General features: G+C 40.0%; 1 protein-coding gene across 3 annotated transcripts in view; it reads right to left on the bottom strand.

Annotated features, from left to right (window-relative positions):
- The window catches only part of LOC117509345 (diacylglycerol kinase delta-like), a 275,606-nt gene extending 263,187 nt beyond the window's left edge, over positions 1 to 12,419 (bottom strand). Inside the window, exon 1 of one of the 3 annotated variants that reach the window (XM_034169013.1) lies at positions 12,227 to 12,419. In XM_034169013.1, the coding sequence (XP_034024904.1) occupies positions 12,227 to 12,367 (141 nt within the window). In that variant the 5' untranslated portion in view covers positions 12,368 to 12,419. The remainder of the gene's footprint in view (positions 1 to 12,226) is intronic. The other 2 variants (XM_034169012.1, XM_034169014.1) reach the window with 2 other exon arrangements.
- Positions 12,420 to 21,869: the final 9,450 nt, after the last annotated feature.

The following is a 21,869-nucleotide window of genomic DNA, read 5'->3' as shown; positions in this document are numbered from 1 at the left end:
TGAGAACAGTGCTCTGGACCCTTTATTCTCTCCCTGTGAGCCCACATGGACGTGACACTGTGTTGTCCCTACAGATGTGCTGCAGGAAGATTGAAACAATAGCTTCATTTGGACTCCACTTTTAGGATGCATTACTCGCCTGAGCAGGCACAGCACTCAGTTGTTTCCGGCTCAGTGGATTTCCAGCCCTCGGTACAGGACGGCACGAAGAAGACAGCACGCTCGGATTCAGCAAGCTTTTAATCAACTACATTTGAAAATTAAATTAGTCCAGGTTCAACGTTTTTGTTACTGTTGAGTTTGTGTGAGAAATAAATTCATTGATTCATTCATTCAACTCTTGTTGAAATAAAACAATTAGTAAAGGGGCAATATTGTACAAAGTCAGTTTTTATCTACCTTTGATGTTTTCATGTCTTTAAGATAAATATCTCTAGCATTCCATAATTACATCCACCAAGGATGTAATGAAAACACCTGCATTTATTTATCTGTCTGTCTGTCTGTTAGCAGGATTATGTCAAAACTGTACGGATTTTGACAAAATTTTCACCACAGATAGATATTCGGCGATGGAACACACTGTTGAAGAATATATTACTCAAATGCTCATAAATCAAATGAAATCAATTTTATTTATATAGCGCCAAATCACAACAAACAGTTGCCCCAAGGCGCCTTATATTGTAAGGCAAGGCCATACAATAATTACGGAAAAACCCCAATGGTCAAAACGACCCCCTGTGAGCAAGCACTTGGCAACAGTGGGAAGGAAAAACTCCCTTTTAACAGGAAGAAACTATTGAAGAAAATATTGATCATAGTGATCAATATTTATCAATGCTTATTTAAAGGCGTAAACAATAGCTAAGGTTAATTACATGGTATCTATATATTCAAATACTCTTGGGTTATATGTTCAAATGCTGTTGAATTGTGTATTGTGTCTACCAAATTAAAAGCATGTTATATTTATAATTACATTTGCTTTTGTGGAAGAAAGCGGAAGAAAATGGATGGATGGCTGGATGGATTTGCTTTTGTTCAAATATTAGTTTAGTTTCTTAGCAAGCTGTCATGAAGATATGTTACTTATATAATCATTTTCAAAAGTCTTGTAAATGTGATGTGTCCCTGTTTCGGTGAGGCCCTGAAGATATGCTGACAGATTTTCAGTTAGCAATTGCCCAAAAACCTTATCAGAAGACTTCAGAGCGTGTGGGCAGGACCATGCCAAGAAATGGAGGGATCAAGACCACCCAGATGAAGGACAGCACCCAAGATTAGCAGAAAAATGTTGTAGTAGCATAGGGTGCATAAATACAAAGCCAGCCCACTGTTCGGGGTTCCTGCTTGCTGTCAGGTTGCTGGAACCCCAGGTTGCTGGTTGAAAGCTTGCAGCTCCTGGGACCCTCAGAACTTCTGGGTATGTTTTTGTTCATCTCACTCATTCTATAAAACTTAAATTCTGTCAAAATTTGTGACATTTCATTTCTGTTTAATAAATCTCTGAGTGGTGGTCTAGCCCTCAGAGTAATTGTGTTCAAATTTAAATGACTGGTTAATACCTTCTTTCAAATCAACGGACACGCGGGATAAGAGAGGCAGGGTGAGAGCGAGGTCACAGGAGACCCCTGAGATATCCCAAGAAGTGGTGACCCCGACGTGATTTGAATAAGGTAATTACTGGATTAATATTGTAATGATTATTTCAGCGATGGTGACTGAGCCAACGTGAATGACATCGAATCCCTTCGGACATCAAAAGGGCCTTATCTGTAAAAGGCAAGCACAAGCCTTTTTAATAAAATTGTGCATTTTTGGAAATTCTAAAGATTGATGTCTGTAAGTGAGGCAAATGTCCCATCGTTAAAATAGAGTGAGTGAGGTTTGTTAATATATATATACGAGGTCTATTAGACAATAAACCGACCCTTTTATTTATTTTTTTTAACTATATGGATTTGAATGACGTGCGATTCCACCAATCATGCTTGAACCCTCGTGCGCATGCGTGAGTTTTTTCACGCGTGTCAGTGACGTAATTTCCCTGTAGACAGGCCTTGAGTGAGATGTGGTCCCGCCCTCTCGGCTGAATTCCTTTGTTTCACACGCTGCTCCAGACGGCGCGCGTTGCTTTATCAAACTTTTTTCTGGACCTGTGAGGAATATCCGAGTGGATACTATTCGAGAAATTAAGCTGGTTTTCGGTGAAAAGTTTAACGGCTGATGAGAGATTATGGGGTGTTTCTGTCGGTGTAAGGACTTCCCACAGAGCGGGATGTCCTGCAGCGCTTCCAGGCGCCGTCGTCGGCCTGTTTCGACCTGAAAACATCCTAATTTAAGGCTTAATTCACCCAGGACGTCGTGAGAGAACAGAGAAGATTCAGAAGAGGCCGGCATGAGGACTTTATGCGGACATTCCACTGTTTAAGGACATTTTTTAATGAAAGACGTGCGCACAGATTCGCCGAGTCGTTTCCGTGACGACTCTGTGTGCACCGCGACAGGAAAAACACCTCCGTGTTAAAAACCATTTGTAAAATTCAGGCGGCTTTTGATGGCTTTCAACAAGTGAGTAACTGAGAAATTGTTTAACAGCTTGGGCATGTTCTAACTTGCCCGTTAAGGTTTCCAACGGAGGTGTTTTTCCTGTTGCGACCCCCAGCGGTCAGGTCCGGCCCGACATGCGACTCTGCCCGCATGTTCTTTCATTACAAAATGTCTGTTAACAATGGAATGTCCGAATAAACTCCTCATGCCGACTTCTTCTGAAAGCTCTCTGTTCTCTGACGATTTCTTGGGTCAACAGAGCCTGAAATGTGGAAGTTTTCAACTTGAAACGGCGAGACGCTGCCGCCTCGAAGCGCAGATCACCATCAGGCGCCATGGGCCGTCCTTACAGCGACACTACCAGACCAAAATCTCTCATCAGCCGTTACCGAAAACCAGCTGAATTTATGGAATGGTGTCCACTCAGTTGTGCCTTACAGCTTTGAAAAAATTTTGATCAAACAAAGCAGCAGTCTCTGAACCATTCCTAAACAATGAAAAAAACGACGAGAGGGTGGGCGACTCCTCACTCAAAGACTGCCCACAGGCGAATGATGTAACTGACAGGCGTGAAAAAACTCTCGCATGCCCACAAGGGTTCAAGCATGTCTGATGTAATCACACGTGATTCAAATCCATATGGTTTTTGAAAAAAATAATAAGGTCGGATACTTTTCTAATAGACCTCGTATATATATATATATATATATATATATATATATATATATATATATATATATATATATATATGGTAACCCACAAAAGTATAGGGTTAAGGTAACCCAAGGTAACCCGCAAAAGTATAAGGGTTAAGGTAACCCGGGTTAAAGTAACCCACAAAAATAGATCTCGGGTTAAGGTAACCCACAAAAAATGTCATAAAAAAATAAAATAATAAAAATAAATATATACACTCAACAAAAATATAAACAACACTTTTGGTTTTGCTCCCATTTTGTATGAGATGAACTCAAAGATGTAAAACTTTTTCCACATACACAATATCACCATTTCCCTCAAATACAACCCCTGGCAATAATTATGGAATCACCGGCCTCGGAGGATGTTCATTCAGTTGTTTAATTTTGTAGAAAAAAGCAGATCACAGACATGACACAAAACTAAAGTAATTTCAAATGGCAACTTTCTGGCTTTAAGAAACACTAAAAGAAATCAGGAAAAAAAATTGTGGCAGTCAGTAACGGTTACTTTTTTAGACCAAGCAGAGGGAAAAAATATGGACTCCCTCAATTCTGAGGAATAAATTATGGAATCACCCTGTAAATTTTCATCCCCAAAACTAACACCTGCATCAAATCAGATCTACTTGTTAGTCTGCATCTAAAAAGCAGTGATCACACCTTGGAGAGCTGTTGCACCAAGTGGACTAACATGAACCATGGTTCCAACATGAGAGATGTCAATTGAAACAAAGGAGAGGATTATCAAACTCTTAAGAGGGTAAATCATCACGCAATGTTGCAAAAGATGTTGGTTGTTCACAGTCAGCTGTGTCTAAACTCTGGACCAAATACAAGCAACATGGGTAGGTTGTTAAAGGCAAACATACTGGTAGACCAAGGAAGACATCGAAGCGTCACGACAGAAAACTTAAAGCAATATGTCTCAAAAATCGAAAATGCACAACAAAACAAATAAGGAACGAATGGGAGGAAACTGGAGTCAACGTCTGTGACCGAACTGTAAGAGACCGCCTAAAGGAAATGGGATTTACATACAGAAAAGCTAAACGAAAGCCATCATTAACACCTAAACAGAAAAAAACAAGGTTACAATGGGCTAAGGAAAAGCAATCGTGGACTGTGGATGACTGGATGAAGGTCATATTCAGTGATGAATCTCGAATCTGCATTGGGCAAGGTGATGATGCTGGAACTTTTGTTTGGTGCTGTTCCAATGAGATTTATAAGGACGACTGCCTGAAGAGAACATGTAAATTTCCACAGTCATTGATGATATGGGGCTGCATGTCAGGAAAAGGCACTGGGGAGATGGCTGTCATTACATCATCAATAAATGCACAAGTTTACGTTGATATTTTGGACACTTTTCTTATCCCATCAATTGAAAGGATGTTTGGGGATGATGAAATCATTTTACAAGATGATAATGCATCTTGCCATAGAGCAAAAACTGTGAAAACATTCCTTGCAAAAAGACACATAGGGTCAATGTCATGGCCTGCAAATAGTCCGGATCTTAATCCAATTGAAAATCTTTGGTGGAAGTTGAAGAAAATGGTCCATGACAAGGCTCCAACCTGCAAAGCTGATCTGGCAACAGCAATCAGAGAAAGTTGGAGCCAGATTGATGAACAGTACTGTTTGTCACTCATTAAGTCCATGCCTCAGAGACTGCAAGCTGTTATAAAAGCCATAGGTGGTGCAACAAAATACTAGTGATGTGTTGGAGCGTTCTTTTGTTTTTCATGATTCCACATTTTTTCCCTCTGCTTGGTCTAAAAAAGTAACCATTACTGACTGCCACAATTTTTTTTCCTGATTTCTTATAGTGTTTCTTAAAGCCAGAAAGTTGCTTTTGAAATGACTTTAGTTTTGTGTCATGTCTGTGATCTGCTTTTTTTCTACAAAATTAAACAACTGAATGAACATCCTCCGAGGCTGGTGATTCCATAATTTTTGCCAGGGGTTGTATTGTTCACAAACCAGTCTAAATCTGTGATAGTGAGCACTTCTCCTTTGCTGAGATAATCCATCCCACCTCACAGGTGTGCCATATCAAGATGCTGATTAGACACCATGATTAGTGCACAGGTGTGCCTTAGACTGTCCACAATAAAAGGCCACTCTGAAAGGTGCAGTTTTATCACACAGCACAATGCCACAGATGTTGCAAGATTTGAGGGAGCGTGCAATTGGCGTGCTGACAGCAGGAATGTTGTTGTTGGTGTGAATAGTGATGCCGAAAGGCCCGAGTGCGCTTATTTTATGACTGTAATGCAGACGCCATGCACACGCAACACGTGCAGATGGATTCATAATACACCTGTAATACTGCTGTGATAATCTCAATGTGTCGGATCAGTTTCCTCACTACATGCGTTATATAACCGTGATTGTTCATCATAAATTCGCTATATATTATTAATATATCCGTAATTCATAGTGGGACATTTGTCATTTTTGGCCATTTTTGTTGTGGACGACAACGAACGCCCGCAATTTGTGTACTCAATTAATGCACAATTAATCCTCTCCCCAGTGGGACAGGGCCCTTACTTTCTATATCGAATTATCAAATAACTTGGATAAAGTGGTTAAAATATTGTTAACTTTTGCGCACCAGATTAGTGGAAAAGACAGTTAACTTTGTGTATTCAATATATTTCAAGTAAAAGGCAAATCAAATTACAATTAATGATTGGATTTATTATTGTGAATATTTTCATGTGGTGTTGCATTGTGTATTTGTCATCTGTAAATGTACTTGGGGATATTGAAATTTGTGTGGGTTGGTTCTGTTCTGTCTGAAACAAAATTCAGATTGACTGTTTTAATTGAACACTGCATTTGACTTATTTTTGCTTCAGTTATCATGAATGAGCTACTGTGGAACTGACCAATAGAGAGGCAGGGGGAGGCGAGGTCACAGGAGACCCCTGAAATATCCCAAGAATAGTCTTTGAAGGATAACGTCAAAACTACTTCACGGATTCTCACCACAGATACATATTAGGCCATGGAAGACTCCATTAACTTCTGCAGGTGATCCGAATCCGGATTCTGGATCAAGATTTCACTTTATATACATTTTGAAAGATTATGTTAAAACTGCTTCACAAAGAATGCCTCCTTGACCCCTCTCTCAAACCATTTCTTCTCTCTTTGAGAGAGGGGTCAAGGAGGCATTCTTTGTGAAACGTTTGAAACCCAGCCTTAACCGGGGAGGGGGTCTGAGACACACTTTATCCCCTGTTTACAATGGGGTACTCAGGTCAAAGGAGTTTCAGTCTTTTGTTCATGGTAATGAGTCATTCACGTCATCAAGGGAGCCATCAGAAAGGCATCCATCCCATCATTAGAGGGACAGCAGTCCTGCGATTAGGTGTGCTAACTACAGCACAATAGTTGCTAATTAGAGCTATTGTTTAGTCACTAGCCTATAGCAGTCTGCCTCTCAGTAGGAGGGGTCTGGTTAGGTTTAAAACTCCAGCTTTTGTTGGCTTCTGTTTTATTCTTCTCTACAAGAGTCAGACAGAAGTCAGACTTCCAGAGCAAGAATTTTAGCTGAGGAAGCTTCTGCGATTTGAAGTGAAACGTCCTCGCGTCAAGCAACCCAGTCCAGTCGAAGATTCAAGCTTCTCTACTATGGAAACCACCTGGACAACTGAGAGCCTACACAGAAACATCTTTCATTATCTTGTTATTATGTGAAAAGACGTAACAACAGGCAGTGGTTCACCAGTCAGTCGCCAACCCACGGCCCTGTTTTTACAATTTTGACCTAGTTAGCACATGGCTTAAACATGACTATCTTTTTGATTACACACACACCTCTCAGTGGCCACAAGCCAAAAGAAATCCAGGTCCACCCACTGTCTCTGACTGTCTATAAAATATTTATGTAAACTGTGTTCGAGGTCTTTTTCAGATGGAGCTCCTGCACAAGCTTTGTCCATCAGCGAACCAGATCTGATCAACTTCACACGAAATCAAATAAACTGTAACTTTTTTTAATAACAGAGTCTCTTTGATCCAGGACAGATCCAAAAGAACCAGTTTTAACACCCGCACAGAGAGTACAGTTCAAACCAGAGTCAAATTCCTTTTATTCTTGTAAATACTTGGTGAATAAAGGCTATTCTGGTTTTGATTCTAAAAAGTCTGATTGTGGAAACTGTTGCAGAATCTTCTTACCGTTACAAAGCCAACATTACAAAATGAGTCACTGGCTAAATACTGATGGAACTAACTGTACCTCTATCAAAATGAAATCCATTATATGCACCCAAATATCTGGATAGCTCTCCAAAATAACTGTTGCTCAAAGTGTTGGTGACACTATGTAATGTTTTTTGAAGTATTTAAGACTAAAATTAAACAACTTTTTGAAATTTATTCTTTCCTGGTACACAGTTACTGAAGAGATAAATATTCAGATTTTGAACTGCGCGCCACTAAAAACCAGGACCTTTTGGGCGATTCCCATCGGAACCATTATCTTAACAGCCCCCTGAATTTTTACAGGCTACTGACAGCCCCGTTTCCACTGAGTGGTTCAGATCGGTGCTGCACAGTGTTTTCGGTGTCAGAACCATTAATTCTCCCCGCCAGAATCCTTTTGATTGGCAGGTGGAACACTTATATTGACGAGTGCACATGCACGGTGTCTGCAGCTTCTCCACTCGATACAGAGGCAAAACAGTAATTTCACATTATTTGATTTTATTTTATTGTTCTGTGGATCATGGGATAATTTTGTTGCGTGCAGACTGAGACGCTATGAGCAGATGAGGGACTGTGAGTCTTTCAACTTGTGGCACAAAGTGGCCCGCGGTGGAACAAGAGGAGGATTCACCCACTGCAGACTCTATCCATCAGCCGCAATAATGGATTACTGTTATCTGGCACCAAACTCCCATGTGATAAATAGACTTTCCTTTAGCCAGGACATAAGGAATTAAATTTTTTTTCAGATGTCATTTTGTAAAGGTGGATAAGTTTTCATCAGACTGAAGATGATCTCACTGAAACAGACAGGTAAGACTATATTATTTACTCCCTGTGTGAATGGTATTAATATTTAATAATAATGTGTTACACTACTAACGTACACTAACTATTCACCTTATTCAGGAAGTCAGGGTGGGCGGCTCCATTTTGTCAAACAACTTCCGGTTTGCCACTGAGTTGATGATTAGCTACGTGGGAAACAGGTACGCCAGAAATGTCCAAACATGAGCAACATTAATTGTTCACTTCATGGGTGACACAACAACTGGAAGAAGAGGAAACTATCGCTTTCAGAACTATGTTTCGAACATGAAAAGGAGAGATCTGCGTGCTGTGGACAAGCATTGAAAGGCGAGGCTCTCCGGTGCTCACTAAAGGCACTGAATTTGAAAAATCCACCCAGACGTCACTATGTCTGTTCTTTTCATTTTATGGAGAAAAACCCACACCACTGGATCTTTACCCAGAGAAATGGTTGGACTATAACGCTCAGTTGAAGAAGCCACGGCGGATGCTACTGAGACAAACAGGTAAGCTGTGTTTGTAGCATTAGCTGCTATCTTATTTACTCATTTTCTGGTGTTTGATACAACCAAACCGTGCATGAAATAACACCATATGTACATTAACATTACGTAATCTTGGCGTTACGGTGGTACTACTTATGGGGTAGTATTTTAACTTGATTGTGCTTTTATATGAGCTTCAGCAGCTCTGTACGGCACGGAGCTCATACTTCCTCATAGCCAAACCGTCCACGCCGAGTGACAACACAAAGTAGTTAAAAGTAATCGAGGGCGACTTTTTCATGTCCTCTTGCCACTCTGTTATGACCTGTGGGTGAGTCGATCCCTTTGAGCTTTTCAAAAAGGTTTTTGTTTCTACCTGTGTAATAGCTTCCATTGTTCTATACTGAAAACACCTCTCACCGGACGTCCTAAGACAAAAACGGAAATGCCTCTGTTGTAAAAGTGGGCGGGGCTGAATAAGGTGAATATTCAAGAAGGAGAACATTTATTTTCAAAATAGCTCATATTTTCAGTCCCTCGTGTCATTTTTCAGATTTGAAATGTATGTACCTGTTTCTAAGAAAAAAAAATCCACACTTCCTCATCACTTTTTTTCTGATGTCACAGATCAGTTGATTACGATCAAAGAGCTGGCAAAAAAAAGTAAAACAGTTTATCATCTCCACCCACATGCTGAAATCAACTGCATTATTTAAATGATTTATTTATTTTTAATAATCACCCGTGATGACAATATTGGCAGAGTTCAGAACACAGAATGGTGTCAGACTGAAAGTTTTCCTACAAGGTTTCTTCTCCCTCATTGTGGTTTAAATAAGACTCAAAACCATCAGTCTGTGTCCTTCACAGCTTCTTCAGAAAAACCTTCAGAATGGATTTAAAAAAGCTCCACACTAGAAAAAAAAATCGTCTGAAAACAGCTCGACCTCCGCTGTGTTTACAATTGATCTGTGTTTGAATCAACAGGTCCTGTTCCGTGATGATGTACCAACAATACAGCCGCGGCTGAGAGCTGAAATAGAGTGCAGGCTTCAGACAGCTGTAGTTTATCCTTCACCTGTGCACTTATTGACTTTGATTGTTCAGGATTTTTTTTAAATATCAACATATCATTTTAGTGAGTTTTTGGTATCACCTACACTTTAAAGCTCAGCATCAATAGCAGTGGGGGAAAAAATAATAAGTGTACTCTTGTAAATCGGGGGGGGGGGGGGGGGGGGCAAGCAAAAATGCAATGGAATGGCCATTTAAATCAGGATTAACAGTGAGCAGTAAACAAAATTACCCTTTCATTAATTTTTTTCTTGTACGTAAGGTTTGATGACGGGTCCTGATATGAGTGGTGGGCTTTGATATCATGGGCCTTTCACATTGAATGCGTCGGAAGCGTCAAATGCGTCAAAAATCCGTCTAAAAACCATTATTTTCAATGAGACGCGTTGCTTTTTTGATGCGTCAGGTCAAAAGCCAAGCTAAACCGACGCTTCTGACGAGAGCGTGCATTGCCGCTTGTCGGCAGGCTGGCGCGGTCAAAATTCAACCCAATCCAACTTTCGATGCTCTGAGCTGTGACATACCTTCGCGCTGTCCAATAGGAATGACGCGTCAGGCCAAAACATGGAAGACTAGTGGCAGAGACCACTGATCTGTATAAAACAGAAACGTGTCACAGGACTGCTCATTTATAGAGCAGTTTTCTGAAGAAAAATCCTTGGAAATGTTTTGGTTTTTGTTTTTGTTTTTTGTTACCTCAAAATTTATGATTACTGTTTAAAAAAGTTTAGAACACTTGTAATTAAAATAGCTAAATAAATCAATAAATGGTACTTTAGAAACCTTTCATCTGTAAATTAAAACCACCTGTTATTTCAGATTAGATCATTTCTTGTTTAACATAAGGAACCTCGGACATTTATTTTTAAGTCTGGTAGATTATTTATATCTCATTTCAACCAGAAAAACAGACACTGTAAATAAATACAAATGTTTATTAGACCGATTTTTGATGCATTTGACGCTTCAGACGCGTTCAATGTGAAAGGCCCATAACTCTTAGTACTGCAGTGGGTCACAAAATCATGACAATTCCCCTTCCAAGATGAAGAACGAAAATATTGCAGGAATGAGCTTGATGTCCTTTTCCTGTGCAGATGTAATGGAACGCATTTCAATCGGATGTTGGAAACACCACATCTGAAATATGGAATTCAAACGTGCAAGAGAAAGGGCTTGTTAACCGTGAGCTTTGACCCGTTCCCGAATGCATCATGATGCAGGCAGCTGGAGAGCAGATTAGTTTGAGTTCACTGTTTATCCTCAGGGTATATAAGGAGAAGGATGCTGAGGATGGAGCCACCAGGCAGGAGGAGAAGAGGGAGACCAAAGAGGAGGTTCATGGATGTGCTGAGAGAGGACATGCAGGTGGTTGGTGTGACAGAGGAAGATACAGAGGACAGGGTGAGATGGAAACGATTGATCTGCTGTGGCGCCCCCTAACGGGAACAGCCGAAAGACAAAGAAGTTTATCCTCAGACAAACGCACTTCAAAAGTACACGCAAACACTGCATTAAAATATGAACTATTTGACACTGATACAGATCAAATAGATTACGAAAAAGCAAATTGTAACATGTTTATGCACATGACCGTTATAAGGGTCAACACAGAACAGGTCTGCAGAGCAAAGCCACGCAGAATCCAGGCTTCCTGGGGCGGGTAAGCAGCAGTAGGAAAGGCCGAGGCTTTTCAGCGGGCCCGAGACTCCCCGACTAGCAGCAGTTAGCCTAGCCTGTAAATACCGGTCTGTAACGGACGATGCAAATCCAACACATTTTCACCACGGAGCCGGTTTTTAATATACCGAGCTGAAGTCAACGTTTAGATGTGGGTTTGTTATTATTTTTGGTCAAAGGTTGACAGTAAGGGCACATTGTGTAGATAGATAAAAAAAAAATAAAAAAAAGCCGAGATACTTGACTTTTTAATTCTTACTGTAAAAAATTGTGACAATTCCCCCCCCCCCCCCCCCCCCCCCCCTCAATTTAAGGAGAATTTTAGCGCAGCTGCTGTTTTACTTTAAAATTCTCTCGGCTTTGAACATAGACTCCGTTTAAAAGTGTCAAATCCAGATTGTGTTCACAAACAAAAATCCTCCACTTTATTTTCAGCAAATATCACCGATTTACACAGCTATTCATTTATCACACGCGCCAAACTGCCCCCGTGTTTCCACCACTGACCGAATGCGCTTAATAAATGTTAACTTATTTAAAGAAAAAAAAAATCCGTCTTACCGAGTCAGAACGCTGAGGCGGGATTCGGTGTTAAAATGAGAGTTTTTCTTACGGAGTTCTGAGTGGGCCTCCCCCCGCCCGACGGAAAACCACCATAAACACTTCATTAAGATCACACTCTCACGAACACTCTACCTTGCTGCGGATCTGGCCGGACGTGGACACTTTCCGGATCAGTTTCTGCGGGGTTCCGGGTTCCTGGTCCGGCTCGCTATCTGACGACTCTTCGGGACACCGGGCAGCAGCGGTGGTCTCCGGTCCCCCTGCCTCCGCCATCCTGCCGTCACTCCACCGGAGAGGACCAGGGAAGGCGCGCCCCCAGCGGCAGACAGGGACCAACGCAGTGTAAGGGCTGAGATGTACTTACTGCCACCTCGTGGTCAGTTGCTTCAAGTGCATCTAGTCACAGGAATCTGACCATATGTGTTCTGACACATTTACAATTTGTTAAAAGTTAAACGCTATTGTAGGTAATATTGCCTTGATAAAAGAGCCATCTACACAGTTACTTTTTTTGTCTTCTTTTATGAGGATAAACAGGCCTGCACTTTTATTTTGGCCATTATTACCTCTGCCAATGAAGTTGGAGGAGGTTATGTTTTTGCCCATGTTTGTTTGTTTGTGAACAGCCTGGAGCCCACAGATATCATTATGAAATTATTTACTGAAGATTTATATCACGATAGGCAAGAAGTGATTACATTTTCAAGATCATAGGTCAAAGTCAGGAAAAATCTTGTAAAACTGGAAAAATCCCTATTTTTAACATTGAATGAACTGTCAAAAAAGATCAAATTCCTTTCATATTTGAGAGCATTATGTAGGATGGTATCCTTTATCACCTGACAAAAGTTTGATCCGGCTGTGATCCACATTGCAGATCATGTGGACAGTTAAATTTAACATTGAAAATCCTACTTAATGTACGAGGTCTATAAGAAAAGTATCCGACATTATTTTTTTCAAAAACCATATGGATTTGAATCACGTGTGATTACATCAGACATGCTTGAACCCTTGTGGGCATGCAAGAGTTTTTTCACGCCTGTCGGTTACGTCATTCGCCTGTGGGCAGTCTTTGAGTGAGGAGTGGTCCACCCTCTCGTCGTTTTTTTTCATTGTTTAGGAATGGCTCAGAGACTGCTGCTTTGTTTGATCAAAATTTTTTCAAAACTGTAAGGCACAACTGAGTGGACACTATTTGATAAATTCAGCTGGTTTTCAGTAAAAATTTTAACAGCTGATGAGAGATTTTGGTCTGTAGTGTCGCTTTAAGGACGGTCCACGGCGCCTGACGGTGATCTGCGCTTCGAGGCGGCAGCGTCTCGCTGTTTCAAGTTGAAAACTTCCACATTTCAGGCTCTGTTGACGCAGTAAGTCGTCAGAGAACAGAGAACTTTCAGAAGAAGTCGGCTTGAGGAGTTTATTCGGACATTCCATTGTTAACGGTCATTTTGTAATGAAAGAACGTGCGGGCAGAGTCGCATGTCGGGCCGGACCCGACCGCGGGGGGTCGCGACAGGAAAAACACCTCCGTTGGAAATCTTAACGGGCAAGTTGGAACATGCTCAAGCTGTTAAACAATTTCTCAGTTACTCACTTGTTGAAAGCCATCAAAAGCCGCCTGAATTTTACAAATGGTTTTTAACACGGAGGTGTTTTTCCTGTCGCGGCGCACACAGATTCGCCGAGTCGTCACGGAAACGACTCGGCGAATTTGCGCGCACGTCTTTCATTAAAAAATGTCCTTAAACAGTGGAATGTCCACATAAAGTCCTCATGCTGGCCTCTTCTGAATCTTCTCTGTTCTCTCACGACGTCCTGGGTGAATTGAGCCTTAAATTAGGATGTTTTCAGGTCGAAACAGGCCGACGACGGCGCCTGGAAGCGCTGCACAACGTCCCGCTCCGTGGGAAGTCCTTACACCGACAGAAACACCCCATAATCTCTCATCAGCCGTTAAACTTTTCACAGAAAACCAGCTTAATTTCTCGAATAGTGTCCACTCGGATATTCCTCACAGGTCCAGAAAAAATGTTGATAAAGCAACGCGCGCCGTCTCGAGCAGCGTGTGAAACAAAGGAATTCAGCCGAGAGGGCGGGACCACATCTCACTCAAGGCCTGCCCACACGGAAATGACGTCACCGACACGCGTGAAAAAAACTCACGCATGCGCACGAGGGTTCAAGCATGATTGGTGTAATCGCATGTCATTCAAATCCATATAGTTAAAAAAAAAAATAAAAGGGTCGGTTTATTGTCTAATAGACCTCGTATATTTTATACTGGATCTTAATCAAACATGCCCTGACCACTCTTGTATTTGAAAGTGAGGTGCAGACTGACACTCACTATCATCTCACAAAGTTTGATCTAGTTGTGGTCCAGATTATGGATTTTGCAAACATATGATTTTAACATTGAAAAGTTAACATATATTTTAATTACATTTTAATCAAACATGCCCCAAACACTCTCCTATTTGAAAGTGAGGTGCAGACTGACACTCACTATCATCTCACAAAATTTGATCCAGTTCTGATCCAGATTATGGATTTAGCAGATATTTCATTTTAACATTGAAAAGCCCTTTTGAGCTATGTTTTTATTCTATTTTTGTTTTTGAAAAGCCACTTCTAACAAGAATTTGACCTTGAAATTTTTTCCAAGTTAAAAATTTGTGGAATTGGAAACTAGTGTTGTCAGAGGTTTATGCTCTACGAGCGCTGTGCTCTTGTTGAGATAATGTATTTCTTATTAAATACTGTAGGGCTAGTTTTGAAATATTTGTTTGAAGAAAGTTTATTTTCTGCACATTTCAAATGTAAGCATGTTTAATCGTGATTAAATTCCTGTCTAGTCACAAGATGGTCATCTTTTTTTGAATTGCAAGTTGCTGGCACAAACCTTTTTGTTTTGGTACTTTTTTACTTTGGTACGTTTTCGCTGCAGAGGGTTGTTGAATAGATTTTGAAGTTTGCTAAGAAAACAGTATGTAAGCAATGCAAATCAAGCAAAAATAATAACTAAACTTTGTTTCAGAAATTGCGAAATTGACAAATGAAATTATGTTTCAAGTTGGAAAGTTTTGTGGCAGTTTTGCTTTGCTTCCAAAAATAAAGTTGCCAAAAGATGCAGGCTTAAAGTGTATATTTTGTATTCTTTGAAGCTTTATATGTTAAAATAAATTTTTGAGTGAACACGTCTGAGTTTGATTTTTTTTAATCAGCTGTTATGACCACCAATGCCTGTGTGTGTATACAGGTGTGAATTAGTACAGAATTTGAACACTACCTAACCCTACTGCTTGCCCCAACCCTAACCATAACCACCCCTGACCCCGCCTGCTTCACTTTTAATTTTGTGCAGCCATCAAGGAATGAATTAGAATGAATTAGAGCTGCCATGATGAAAATGAGGTGCTTTTTGGCACAATATCGTGAACCAATAGATTAATGTATATTTCGTGCTGCTGAATGACGACTTGCCGTGAGACCAGGTTGTTTTTTTGAGCTACAGAAGGCATACTAAGATAATGCCTTGCGATTGGATAAATTGTGGAAGTATGGCATCAGGGGATTGGCTCACAACTGGATAACTACTTATCTGTCCAACAGGTATCAATATGTTCACTTGGGTGGGATAAATTCTGAATTTTTGAGGGACACTTGTAGGGTGCCCCAGGGCTCAGTCCTTGGACCTTTGCTGTTTCTTTTATATATATATATATATATATATATATATATATATATATATATATATATATATATCAATGACCTATGTTTGGTTTCTAAGATTGTGAGTTGTATTTTATTTGCTGATGACGTGACTGTGTTTTGTAGTGGGGATCATTTGGGGCAGGTTCTGGACACGATGGAGAGGGAACTACAGAAGTTTAAGGAATGGTTTTATTCTAACAAATTGTCACTTCACTTTGGTAAAACAAAGTGTATCATATTTGGTAATAACCCCAGGAACGCATGTAGAAATTTACGAATACGCAATGTTGAAATTTAACCCATTAATGAAACTAAATTTCTTGGGGTCTTTACTGAGGATAATTTACCTTAGAAAACATATAAATATGAATTATGTTATATTTAAAATGTCAAAGATCATTGCCATTTTGTATAAAGCACAAGACTTCCTCCCCAACACTCATTAGTTACTTTACATCACTCATTACTTGTTCCATACATGACCTACTGTATTGAAGTTTGGGGAACCACCTACAAAAATAACATAAATCCCATATATTTACTTCAAAAGAAAGCTATAAGAATTATGAGTAAGAAAACGTATCGTGAGCTAACTAATCCTTTGTTTGTCCGTTTGCATATTTTGAAATTTTGGGACTTGGCTGATACATCATAATACAAATTATGTTCAAAGAGAAAAATAGACTTCTGCCACAACACATCCAGGACCTGTTTAAAATGAGGGACTCCAGTTATAATTTACGAGGAACATTGTTATTTCAGAAATCAAAGATTCGAACTATTGTAAAAAGTCTCTGTGTAGGCTCTCAGTTGTCCAGGTGGTTTCCATAGTAGAGAAGCTTGAATCTTCGACTGGACTGGGTGATGGACTGGACATCAGTAAGCTTCTGTGATTTGAAGCAAAACGTCCTCACGTCAAGCAACCCAGTCCAGTCGAAGATTCAAGCTTCTCTACTATTGTAAAAAGTCATTGTATTTCTGTTAAAGGTGTTAATATTTGGAATAATTGCCTGGATAATATAAAATCACTCGGTAGTTTGGTTGCTTTTAGAAGGCTCTATAAAAATTATTTGATTACTTGCTATAGCATGTTAAATTAGGTTTATTGATTCTGTTTTTTGGGGGGGGTGCACTGCTGCTTGCATGTTTATGTTTTTTTATTCTAATTCATGGATCAATGTATATTTTGTATTAGTTATGATGGGTATAATTTTATATACATATGTATAATTTTTTTATTTTTGGTTAAAGGAGTGGGCGTTTACAAGCGTTTGCTTCTGCCTATGCCCTTTTGGGCACATGGGTGCACTGTGGGATTATTTTCTTTCTTTCTTTGTAAATTTTTTGATTCTGGACTTGTGTGTGTTGAATAAATTCATTCATTCTTTCATTCATTCAAATTAGGCATTAGGGGTTAGAATCAGAATCAAATTTATTGCCAAGTAAGTTCTTACATACAAGCGGCGGTGAGCACAGTTCCAATAATCTGATAACCGATAATTATCAATGTTTTCATTATCAGATTATCTTTTCAGATAACTTTGAAAACCATTATCGCACTAATTATCTTCTGAGGTAAACAAAGCTGAATAGCTATAAACATTTATAAAATTTAAAATTAGTTGAGCACCTACCTGTTAAACGTTTTGTAGCAGATGTGTAGTTCTATCCTCTGCAATAAGAGAAGAGCTACTCCTAGAAGAAACCACTTTATCCTCTGCAGGTAAAGGAGAACTGATCAAAAAAAAAAAAAAAAAAAAAAACTAATTTCTTTTAACCCCATACTGATATGACGGCAATATCACCCAAGTCATCCAGAGTTATACAATTTTAACTTATGGTTCAAATTTTAACCAAACTAATTTCAGAAAAGTTATTTAAATTAGCATCACATGTGAAGTTTTATAAAGTGAAAATATCAGATATATGTTTTAGTTTTAAAGTAATGCGCTAATTTTTAAGGTTTTAGTGGGGGACATGCTGTGTCCAGGTGCATTATGGGTGATAGGGTAATCTCAGTACGCTCACGACATGAAAATGCATTTGAGACACTGATCAAATCAAATCAATTTTATTTATATAGTGCCAAATCACAACAAACAGTTGCCCCAAGGCGCTTTATATTGTAAGGCAAAAGCCATACAATAATTACAGAAAAACCCCAACGGTCAAAACGACCCCCTGTGAGCAAGCATTTGGGACGGGAAGTGAGTGGGAAGGGAAAAACTCCCTTTTAACAGGAAGAAACCTCCAGCAGAACCAGGCTCAGGGAGGGGCAGTCTTCTGCTGGGACTGGTTGGGGCTGAGGGAGAGAACCAGGAAAAAGACATGCTGTGGAGGGGAGCAGAGATCAATCACTAATGATTAAATGCAGAGTGGTGCATACAGAGCAAAAAGAGAAAGAAACACTCAGTGCATCATGGGAACCCCCCAGCAGTCTAAGTCTATAGCAGCATAACTAAAGGATGGTTCAGGGTCACCTGATCCAGCCCTAACTATAAGCTTTAGCAAAAAGGAAGGTATTAAGCCTAATCTTAAAAGTAGAGAGGGTGTCTGTCTCCCTGATCCGAATTGGAAGCTGGTTCCACAGGAGAGGAGCCTGAAAGCTGAAGGCTCTGCCTCCCATTCTACTCTTACAAACCCTAGGAACTACAAGTAAGCCTGCAGTCTGAGAGCGAAGCGCTCTATTGGGGTGATATGGTACTATGAGGTCCCTAAGATAAGATGGGACCTGATTATTCAAAACCTTATAAGTAAGAAGAAGAAATTTAAATTCTATTCTAGAATTAACAGGAAGCCAGTGAAGAGAGGCCAATATGGGTGAAATATGCTCTCTCCTTCTTGTCCCCGTCAGTACTCTAGCTTCAGCATTTTAACTGAAGGCTTTTCAGGGAACTTTTAGGACAACCTGATAATAATGAATTACAATAGTCCAGCCTAGAGGAAATAAATGCATGAATTAGTTTTTCAGCATCACTCTGAGACAAGACCTTTCTAATTTTAGAGATATTGCGCAAATGCAAAAAAGCAGTCCTACATATTTGTTTAATATGCGCATTGAATGACATATCCTGATCAAAAATGACTCCAAGATTTCTCACAGTATTACTAGAGTCAGGGTAATGCCATCCAGAGTAAGGATCTGGTTAGACACCATGTTTCTAAGATTTGTGGGGCCAAGTAGTTTTATGAGTTTAAAAGCAGGAAATTAGAGGTCATCCATGTCTTTATGTCTGTAAGACAATCCTGCAGTTTAGCTAATTGGTGTGTGTCCTCTGGCTTCATGGATAGATAAAGCTGGGTATCATCTGCGTAACAATGAAAATTGAAGCAATGCTGTCTAATAATACTGCCTAAGGAAAGCATGTATAAAGTGAATAAAATTGGTCCTAGCACAGAACCTTGTGGAACTCCATAATTAACCTTAGTCTGTAAAGAAGATTCCCCATTTACATGAACAAATTGTAATCTATTAGATAAATATGATTCAAACCACCGCAGCGCAGTGCCTTTAATACCTATGGCATGCTCTAATCTCTGTAATAAAATCAAGGGTCAAGTGATGGCTTTTTAAGTAATGGTTTAATTACTGCCACCTTAAAAGCCTGTGGTACATAGCCAACTAATAAAGATAGATTGATCATATTTAAGATCGAAGCATTAAATAATGGTAGGGCTTCCTTGAGCAGCCTGGTAGGAATGGGGTCTAATAGACATGTTGATGGTTTGGATGAAGTAACTAATGAAAATAACTCAGACAGAACAATCTGAGAGAAAGAGTCTAACCAAATACCGGCATCACTGAAAGCAGCCAAAGATAACGATACGTCTTTGGGATGGTTATGAGTAATTTTTTCTCTAATAGTTAAAATTTTATTAGCAAAGAAAGTCATTACTAGTTAAAGTTAAAGGAATACTCGGCTCAATAGAGCTCTGACTCTTTGTCAGCCTGGCTACAGTGCTGAAATGAAACCTGGGGTTGTTCTTATTTTCTTCAATTAGTGATGAGTAGTAAGACGTCCTAGCTTTACGGAGGGCTTTTTTTATAGAGCAACAGACTCTTTTTCCAGGCTAAATGAAGATCTTCTAAATTAGTGAGACGCCATTTCCTCTCCAACTTACGGGTTATCTGCTTTAAGCTGCGAGTTTGTAAGTTATACCATGGAGTCAGGCACTTCTGATTTAAAGCTGTTTTTCAGAGGAGCTACAGCATCCAAAGTTGTCTTCAATGAGGATGTAAAACTATTGACGAGATACTCTGTCTCACTTAAAGAGTTTAGGTAGCTACTCTGCACTGTGTTGGTATATGGCATTAGAGAACATAAAGAAGGAATCATATCCTTAAACCTAGTTACAGCGCTTTCTGAAAGACCTCTAGTGTAATGAAACTTATTCCCCACTGCTGGGTAGTCCATCAGAGTAAATGTAAATGTTATTAAGAAATGATCAGACAGAAGGGAGTTTTCAGGGAATACTGTTAAGTCTTCAATTTCCATACCATAAGTCAGAACAAGATCTAAGATATGATTAAAGTGGTGGGTGGACTCATTTACATTTTGAGCAAAGCCAATTGAGTCTAATAATAGATTAAATGCAGTGTTGAGGCTGTCATTCTCAGCATCTGTGTGGATGTTAAAATCGCCCACTATAATTATCTTATCTGAGCTAAGCACTAAGTCAGACAAAAGGTCTGAAAATTCACAGAGAAACTCACAGTAATGACCAGGTGGACGATAGATAATAACAAATAAAACTGTTTTTTGGGACTTCCAATTTGGATGGACAAGACTAAGAGTCAAGCTTTCAAATGAATTAAAGCTCTGTCTGGGTTTTTGATTAATTAATAAGCTGGAATGGAAGATTGCTGCTAATCCTCCGCCTCGGCCCAAGCTACGAGCATTTATACACCAAACCATAACTCAGCACTGCTTTATTTTCCAAGACCTCGGGCTGATGGCAGCATTGTGATTGAGTAGAGAGTTGAGCTTTACGGCTCGTCTCAGTTGCTTTTTTGCTAGAAGCCATGTAGTAACTGGAGCTTCCAGCAGGGGGCAGGATGCTCAAGACAGAAGTGCTGACTCATTGTTTGGGTCTGTGGTTGCTTTTGATGCTTTCAGAAGCAATTGTGGTGTGACAACTCAAAATCAGCTTGTTAGTAGTTGCAAGTGTACAGGAGACAATACTGGAATTTATCAGTTATCTGTAACTTCTGATACGTTTTTGGGTGGTTTATTGTTTTAACTCTATCAAAGATAACTTTTCAGTTATCAGATTATCTGTTATCAAAGTTAATTTTTTGGTTATCTGTGCCCACCACTGCATACAAGGAATTTGATCTGGTGCTGTTGGTGCATAAGCAAAAAGAAAACAAAAAGGAAGGAAAAAAAATACTTCTGTAAGAAGAGTCAAAAAGGAAAAACTATATTCACTGTCAAATAAATATAACATAAACCATTAAACCGGTATACAGGTGTACAGTAGCTTTCAATGCAGGGATGGCCAACCTGTACTTTGTATAAGTGGGGTGGCAGGATAAATGGGGGTCTCTGGCATTATTTTTAAATCTAGTTGTCAGTGGAAAGAAGCTGTTTTTGTGTCTTTAGGTTTTAGTCCTGATGGACCTCAGCCATCTGCCAGAGGGGAGGGTAACAAAGTTTGTGTCCTGGGTGAGAGGGATAGGCCACTATCTTCCTTGCTGTCCTCAGGGCCCTGGAGGTGTACAGGTCCTGTAGGGATGGCAGACTGCAGACGATCACCTTCTCTGCTGCGTGGATGATACACTGCAGTCTGCTCCTGTCCTTAGCAGTGGCAGCAGCGTACCAGACTGTGATGGAGGAGGAGATGATGGACTCAATCATGGCAGTGTAGAAGTTCATCATTGTTTTGGGCAGGTTGCACTTCCTCAACTGCCGCAGAAACTACATCCTCTGCTGTGCTCTCTTGAAGAGAGAGCTGATGTACAGCTCCAACTTGAGGTCCTGGGGGATGGTGATCCTCAGGTAACGGAAGGACTCCACAGTGGCAACTGGGGAGTCACACAGGGTGATGGGGTGGCCGG

The sequence above is a fragment of the Thalassophryne amazonica genome, chromosome 4 (genome assembly GCF_902500255.1).
Source record: "Thalassophryne amazonica chromosome 4, fThaAma1.1, whole genome shotgun sequence".
NCBI classification, from domain to species: domain Eukaryota; kingdom Metazoa; phylum Chordata; class Actinopteri; order Batrachoidiformes; family Batrachoididae; genus Thalassophryne; species Thalassophryne amazonica.
This window is presented reverse-complemented; position numbering and strand designations above follow the sequence as displayed.